The following is an 8740-nucleotide window of genomic DNA, read 5'->3' on the forward strand; positions in this document are numbered from 1 at the left end:
GGCAGCCCCCTCCCTCTCCGGGTGCCTTCTTGCCCTCTTCGCTCAGCTCCCTGCCGCCTTTCTCGCGTGGCTTCCTGTTACTTTCTTTTTCCTTTCTCCCCCCCCGCGCAGTATGCGAGTCGCTGCCCGCATCGGCCCTCCCTCCCCCCCTGGTGTTGCTACCCTTTACCGCTTTCTTTTCCGTTGTCTTTTCCTTGCCGCTTTTAGGTATTGTGTTCGCGACTGTCTCAAGAAATGTTAGTTGGTTAAACGCAAGCATACTTACATTCTGGACTACCTGAGCCTAGCAACCAATTCAGTCCTGTAAATTTTCGTTTGATAGTTTCACCACGCGTTACCAATAAGCACCCGACGAATGTCGTCTGGAACAGGAATCTGGAACAAGAATGAACAAAGAATGTAAACCAACTGATTTATACAGTAGCAGACAGTAATGGGCATCACCTTACTAAATGAATTTAGTGATGAGACTCTAGCGCATATGGAAGGACCCTCTCTTATTTTCCAAAAATGCAAAACTAAGGCGCGAATAGGTCAATTCCATACCATCCCCCTGAGTTAAATGCGTAAAGGTAGGGACACATGGTTCAGGACATTGTGGCATCGCAAAAGCTAACACATTGCAGTGTGTTTATCCCTGAAACTTGTTGTTATGCAAAATCTGAAGTTTGAATTATGTCTCTCTTGCAAGGCTTGAAGCAACAAATTTCATCGTGTGACCCCCCAAAAAAGACCCCAAAAGCACCCGCAGAAAAAAAAGAAGGGAAAACTTGCTGCAACATTGTTGTGGCAAGCATTATGCAAAATTTCGGCAACCAATCAGCTTGGCACGGCAAATTTATCAACTTCTGACCCAAAGAGTCTGAGCATTATGCAGGCTGACCAAGTGATGTTAGGCCTGAATTGTTGCAATGTGTGTTCACCCCCTCACCGAGCGGCTGGCGCGTTTTCACCGGGCCTATCAACATTTGGGGTTGTTTCGTTTCACTGTTTGTCGAGGAGTGTCCGCAAAGGCCTGTGTTTCGGTTCCACTACCCTATTCATTTGAATTTTCAACCAATGTCAACACGCTTGGGTCAAAAGCAATGTGATGCTACATGGTTATTTCACAACAAAAAGTTGGGTTAAGGTCATTAGGGGCATGTTGGGCATGTTCCTATGAAATGTGTTTTGGATCATAAGTAAATAAAGATGGTCCATCAACAGAAGAAAATATGCCTGCCTATTAGCAATTTCTATTTCTCCAGCCCATTTTGGGAAATTCTTTAATTGCAAATCCTTTTGGCTGAATGCTTTCACATCACGTTCACTCTCATTTTTTTTCCGGATTGGTTTAACATGGCAAGGCAAAATCATTCAACCACCTTTTTTTAAATAGGGCCATTTAAGGCTGATTTACCGGTTACAATTTTTTACTGATTAGCGCGGGGGAAAAAAAGAACACAAAAAAGGGCAGACTGTCTGGCAGAGCAGCATGTCTGATAACACATTGCTTTATAGTAATGTACAACATGCAAACAAAACACTGTAAATTGCGGACGGGGGGTGCTAAAACTTGGAGTAGGCATGGTTCCGTCCTACACTTTGGTGAAAAAACCATACATCTCATGAATACAAGGTAATGTGCCACGTTTCCTTACCTCATTAGCTTCTCGCCTCGCTCCTCTCCTCCCGCCATATCCTTTCTCCTGATGGTGGCGGTCTTGCTTCCATGGAGTCAACGGGATGCTTTATTTGCTTGAGGGGACAAGTATTGACGATTTTCTTTTTTTAAGCAAAATCCTCCCAAGAAAAAATTTCCTGTCTACAATATTTACAGCTCTAGTTTACAATTTTTCTTTCATAGCATACAAGATCAGCACTGCACTAAACATATTACTACATGTATAACAATATCTTTCTATATTATCAAGGGATTAGGATAAGGTTTTTCATTCTGGAATTCGAGGTCAAGGGTGACTTTGTCAAATTTGGATCCCATATGGGGGGCACAAACACTTCAAAATGATAGCACATATTGAATAAAAAGAACAAAAAAACAAAACACAAACTCCTTTCTCATTTAAAATCTAAAGTTTGCTGAAAATCTTGGTCAATCTTCTATTCATCACAATTCTATGTCTTTAGCGTTCATTTGAGTTTTTGGTTTTTTTCGCGGGAAAATGACGTCACAATTTTGGACTCCAAAATTTCCAGTTTAATCTCTATCAAAATGGTCAATCCCATATGATGTTGATAATAGAATCTAGCAATTGATAAAAATGCCTCTTTGAGCAATAAAATCAAAAGGTATAATGTCTTAATATTTTCTACTTTGGCCCATTTTGTTCTTTTAATACATTTTGTGTAAAAGATCAAAAAAGAATTTTTAAACTAAAATGATCAGAATAAGGGTGGAGGTCGTAATTAAAAAACAGGGTAAGTATGTATAGAAATTTCTATAGCACCTTAAAGTAAAATAATTCAATATTGGAGGTCGGTCTGTTAGTTAATGAATGATGTCAAAAAAAAAAAAAAAAAAAACCAAAACGTAAACATCAAACTCAGTCCTATCACGCCTAACTTGATGTATGCTGCTAATTACAAACTTCTCCTAGTGTTAGAGCAAGTGTTCATCCTAATAAGGGAGATGCTGTCCAAATATTATGCTCCAAACTACTAAAACTTTGGGAAATAAGCCATAGCATTCATTAGGAGTTATAACTGCAGGGCTAAAATTAAACAGCTGGTCAATGGACGAGGTCTGGCTCAAATTCGCATTTGTCTGGCCAAACAACTTTTGGGCCAGTCCTCTAGACTGGCCCAAAAGTCACATTGATTGGTCATATGTTGGTCAGTCATCACGTCCAGTTATTGAACAGCCATTATTTTTAGCTCTGAACTGCACATAAATGAACATAACTTAGGAAAACAATCGCTTGACAATACACCATAATGCCAGTAAGTAAATTGATAAAATTTTGTCAAAACTGTATACCCATCTAAAAGATATCCTAAAGTAAACTTATGCATATATTAATATGCTATTAATACCTACCTCTAATTCTTTCTCTGTAAGAAGGTCTGTTACAAGGTCCTTGCCTCTTTGGCATCTCGTAGGATCCCCCATGATTCGTAAAGGTTTCTCAGGAGCATTAGAATAGGGTCCATCTTGGATCATCACCATTCTGCACTGTGCTCTTTCCTGTGTTAAATCAAATAACATGGTTAAGAAATTGTATGACAGATACTTCATGCACTGGTCCAATTGTTAAACTTAGTTGTCAAACTCATTAATAATTCATTAGGAAAACACAACAGAAATCACCACCGTGAAGAGTGTTGTAAATCTGATACAAAATTGTTTTCATTTGCATAAACTTTAAGTTGGATTTTCTTGGCCAGATTCACTTTGATTTTGAAAATTTTAGTGAAAAAGGAACTAACCTAGACGTTTGACAAGCAATCTACAGTATTCTTGTCCGTGTTGTATCCGATATACAAACTATAGAGGCTACGAGGCTGATGCAACACGGCCACTCATACTGTATATATTACTTAGCATTCAAGAAAGAAAAAGCAAGATCCGTTTCCCCTGGTTTTTAAGAGAAAAATTTTGAGTGGGGGGGGGGGGGGGGGGGCGGGGGGGGGGGGAAGTAACTCCATGTAAAGCCTTGGCTATTCCTTAGTTTTATTATTGGGTCATAGGCTCCTTATTGATAGATAAATAACCTGAGTCCAATCTGGTTTGTAATGCAGTTTCAAACTTTATCACAAGTAAGAAATATATAGCCAAGGGTGTCTGTTTAATGATTAAAAATGGGTAAAATGCTACAAACCTGTAAATTTTTGATAGTTTCTCCTCCTTTACCTAGACAAGCAGGGACAAAAACAAGTGATTTCAGAAAGGGGATTTCATCTAAGATAAAATTCAATGCCTTAACAAGAGTATGACAATCTCTCTGTTGGGAAAGGGGGAACATTTGAAAACAGATGTTAACCTGTGACCCATGTTTTATTAACCAAGATCATTCTCATGAATATCATTTTGCTTTTGCCATTGTTTTCATTTCTATATCATTGTTCATACCAGGCCGCGCCATTGCAGGATTCACGCATAAAAAACAGAAATGGCCCACAATTTTCAATTCTATGGGCCCCACTCTTGTCAGTGGGAAGTATTAATACTAAAATGGTAACACCTTACCAATGATAAGTCCAACTTTGCTAGCAGGAATCATCATTTCACATACAGTTTCTCCTGGTGCTACAACAGGTACAGACATCTAAAAAAGTAAGAAGTTCCACCATAAATACTCATAAAGGAAGCTTTCATTTATTAACACATGGGAAGGGGGATGTCAGCAAAATTGTAGTAAGGGTTACGTTAATTTGAGACAGTGGTTAGGGAAGGGGGTTGAGAACTATTGCAGGGTGTCAAACCACTTTGCATGGATACACAAGTTTTCCATTTCCCATGATGTAATTTTGTATAATTCCGGATGATAAAATATTTGATGTGTAAAGGGCCCTTGGAGCTGGAAATAGGGACTCGGTGATTAAACTTACCAGACTATCTGGAATCTTGCCTTCTTCACAAATTCTATGTAAGAGTGCCTTTGCTTTACTGTTGGAGAAATGCATAGTGTCTTAGAAGGATAATCCAACACAAGAACATCAAATGTAACATATTTTTTAACAGTTTGTAATCAAATTGTAAGGTAAAATTTTAACCGGCATCACAATGGCAAATAGCTCTTGTGCTGTGAGGAGAAGCACAACTGATCTGGAAACATATTTTGTCTCTGGAAAACTTTAGCTTTACACTAAAACCAAGGGTTTCTCACTATGCAGGGTTTTCAATAGAAGCCGGCAACTGGCAGATTCCGCCGTCTACTCTTGCTAATTCAGCCGCCTATTCAGCCACTTCCCAATGTAAATTGTGATTAAAGTTCTTTAAAGTTCGTTAAAATAAATTTTGAAGCAATCTTTGTTGCTTTACTACGAAAACTGCAACGCAATCGAAACTACAACGATCGTTGCCCGCCATCTTGAATTTTTGTGAGAAGAGTGAAACTGATGACAAGTATGCCTCGATTACATGCTCCAGCGATTTTCAGTTTACCGCCTATTTCAATTTCATAATTGCCTACCAAAACTTTTATTGACAACCCTGACTATGATGTAAAATTATCAAACCAACACATACTCAACAGCCTGGATGGATCCACTGATTGTTACAGCTCTGTCTGGAGGTGGCATAATTCCCATCGGTGGATCTAGATAACCAAAGTATAGGTTAGTACAGTACATTGTTCTAATGTTGACTTAGTCAACAAAGAGCCATTGAGGGATCACCCTCTTGAACTCAGTTTTGGACTGTGTCAGTCTCTTCACATTGTCCACTGACGTTCCAAGCTCTGTCCAATCTTTTGCCTCCAGTCTCTGTAGTATTTCTTACTTGGCTTTGCAAACAGAACAGATGTTGTATGACTTTTAAAGAATGCTACCGACATGTTGTTGCATAACTGTGATACATATGTACACATACATACGTAAACTTTATTTATTTTGAACTTCCAGCACAGATATACAGCGGCAGCGGAAGCTGAAAATCTTTGGGGGGCACTGAAATAATATATTTAACACTATGTGATCATGATTGCTGCTTTGTTTGATTGTTGGCACATGTGCCATAAAACTGACTGAGAACCAATATTTTGTGGGGAGCACATGCCCCCCGGCCCCCCCAGTTCCACCCTCCCTGATATATGGTGGCTAATATCTTCCAGGATGTTGGTGTTTGTAGACAAACAAAATTACCTACCTGGAGCAACTTGTATTCTTGCCCCAGTTTCTGACTGAAGTTTGTTTATTTGTTCTCCACCTCTGCCAATAACTGAAAAAAGAAAACCAAGATATTCCTATAAACATTACGAAGGTGAACCAAGCTAGAACCAATGGACTACTTTTACGATACTGCAGCCATCTTGCCAGGGGCAAAACAAAACAAAAGAGAGTTTTAGATTTACGTTCATGGCAAACGTGAAACGTCAGTTGACCAAAAATATTTTGAATTACTGAAAAGGAATTGCAAAAATATCCAGGAAGTAGAAGATACAGAAGAATATTTGTGTGTGTTAAGAAAGTTTGCAAAAGATAAAGTTAAATACAGGAAAATGATAAAAAAGCGTGGTCACGTTTGCTGTTTGCAGTGAGAAAAAAAGTCAATCTAAAACTCTTTAAAGATAACAGAAAATTTATAGAGTTTCATGTGTTTGTCTTCCTTTTATGGGTAAAGAAGATTGATGTTCTGTCTTTATTCAACTTTTTATCATACATTCTTGTGGTGAGCTGTTAATATCAATTGATGCTGTTACTGCAACAAAGCTATTTGCCACCTGGATGCCCTTGCAATCCAAGACGGCCACCGTATCATCAAAATAATCCATTAAATCCACACTAACCAAACTAACTTTTTATCATCCATATTTAACCAACTTGGTTCAAATATAGCAGGGCTTGAAATAGCGGCCTGCCAATGGCCAAATGACAGGCCAAAGTTCAAGTTTTGCAGGTGAAAATAACGATGCACTGCCAAATGAATAATAAAATGGCATGCAAAATTTACTGGAATGAACTCCTTTTAGCATGCTCCTTTACTATGGCAAGCTACAATTTTTTTATTTCGAGTCCTGTATAATGTATATTTTAGAAAATGATGTAAATTCTTACCTAAACCAACAAATTTATTTGGGATTTTAAGTTCTTCTGTCAGCATGGAACCAAGGCCAGCCCTATCGTGAAAAAAACAACATAAGAATGTTATTAAACAGGAAATGCTAAACATAACATCACCAGTTCATCTCAAAAAAGCTATCCACTTTTTGACAAAACCACTGAACATACAGCCAATCAGAATGACAAAAAGATGTTGTATATTCAGTAGTATTCAACTGTTTCTTCACATCGGGCATTGTGGCCTAAGTATTTTCAGTGGTGTGAGATAAAATAGTTATACATTGTTTTCTCACAGGAAACCACAAATCATTTTCTCTTCAATTTTTGAATACCAACTTTCTTAATTTTTCTACTCTCTGACAAATATTATGTTCTAACGCAAAAAATGGTTTTAAAAAATCGTACTAACCTTTGAGCAATACTTGCAGCTACTTGTAAAGCGATAGATTTAGGGTCTTTACCATCCATTAATGGCATACCACCTATGGGAAAACAAAACAAACTAGTTTTTATCTTATTTTTTCATTTAATTATTCCATAAGAATCAAAGTCCTATAAATAAAAAATCAAACCAATCTTGGAAAATTTTTCTTTTAGACATTCTTGTTACAAGAATTTTAGAACAGAATACAAATATTTCAAAGATTTGATCAAAATATATATTTTTTGATTTGGTTCAAATTATTCATAAGAAATACTCTTAGCATCTTTGGTCAAAAAATTCAAAATATTTCAACAGTAATATGAAGCTTTGAGACAAGATTTTCTCTAAAAGGAAGCTTCAAAAGTCATCACTTTTAGGAAAAGTTTCTTTGGAATAAGTTTTTGGTCCGAACATTTGTTTTTTAACTTTGAAAGCGAGGATAGTTTTTGTTCTACTCAATCTCCAAAATGAGGTAATTATGCAGATCATCGTCGAGATTTGATCAAATAAATGAGAAAAACCTTTTTGTTTATGACTAAACCCCTTTATATTTGGTCTGACTTACCCTCCGATAACATTTTCTTGGGTTGTGGCTCTTCTCCTTTAAAAAAATCCAAGAAAAACATGTTATTTTTGTAGTCAAAGTTTTAACGTCGTGTCAAAATCTCGAGTAGCGACAGCTGAAGAGATGAATGGTTTTTATGACTTTACCTTCGTCTGAATAAGGTCTTTTTCTAACTTGGTCAGCTAAAAAATCAAAGAAAAAAGTATAATTAAGTTTAGCTTTATGTATCTATACTTCTGAAAGCCAATGGGACAATATATCGATGAAGAAAGAAGGATTAAAAAAGACATTACCGGGAGTTTCTTGATAAGGAACGTTTGAAGATCCGTCACTACCTTGAGGCGCCGTTCCCATTCGAGCGGCGATCTGAAGGTGAAAACATGGTCTATTTAGTATAAAAATGACTTGAGTAGGTTCATATATCTTCGATTTACCTCTTTTGCTCGTTTTAAAGCATCAGCAAAGGCTGTGCTAGCTTCAGAAGAGCCCGAAGGTGGAGGAACTGATTGATAAGCCACACCGTCCGCCATGTTGAAAGTATTGGAGGAAAAACACGTGATGGAAAGAGCGCAATATATATTGAATACGACACAGCTGCACCATGGGAATGCCACAGCTAACCCAAAACTATCAAAATTCCCTTGTTTTGCACTACGCATTTCTCTGCGCGTGCAGCTAAAAGCATGGAACTAAAAAAGTTAACGCATTTTTCTTTCGGAAACTAAATAAGAAACATGTTCAAAACCAATTTTCACTTTTTTAATCTTTTTTTGAGTAGAGAAATTACGATTTTTATTTGACTCGCCCCAGTCTCCACTCGGAAAAGTGTCAGTTTTCAACTATTTTGAGATGTTTTTTCAAGATAAATCAAAATCGAGAATGGTGACCCCCATTTTTTATTTCAGATTTTTAATAAATGCGATGCCCAATTTTGAAATATTTAATTTTGATGGGAATAGTTGACATGTGCAAATTTTGGACGTTCGTAGAGTCGCACATACCTGCATTTTTCACTAATAGTTCAAGAATCA

General features: G+C 37.3%; 1 protein-coding gene across 1 annotated transcript; it reads right to left on the reverse strand.

Annotated features, from left to right (window-relative positions):
• Window positions 1-2989: 2989 nt before the first annotated feature.
• LOC148904634 (far upstream element-binding protein 1-like) lies at window positions 2990-8244 on the reverse strand. Its single transcript, XM_089025144.1, has 12 exons — window positions 8144-8244; window positions 8003-8075; window positions 7856-7891; window positions 7710-7745; window positions 7130-7202; window positions 6715-6776; window positions 5807-5878; window positions 5189-5258; window positions 4549-4606; window positions 4187-4265; window positions 3819-3850; window positions 2990-3184 (listed from the first exon to the last, which is right to left on the reverse strand). Exons 1-12 carry the CDS (start codon window positions 8237-8239, stop codon window positions 3005-3007), a joined length of 867 nt encoding a protein of 288 aa, XP_088881270.1. The 5' UTR covers window positions 8240-8244; the 3' UTR covers window positions 2990-3004.
• Between the last annotated feature and the right edge of the window lie 496 nt (window positions 8245-8740).

Source organism: Actinia tenebrosa, unplaced genomic scaffold, assembly GCF_029948245.1.
Source record: "Actinia tenebrosa isolate PJP-AT-01 unplaced genomic scaffold, QUT_ActTen_1.0 PGA_scaffold9__36_contigs__length_13948895, whole genome shotgun sequence".
NCBI classification, from domain to species: domain Eukaryota; kingdom Metazoa; phylum Cnidaria; class Anthozoa; order Actiniaria; family Actiniidae; genus Actinia; species Actinia tenebrosa.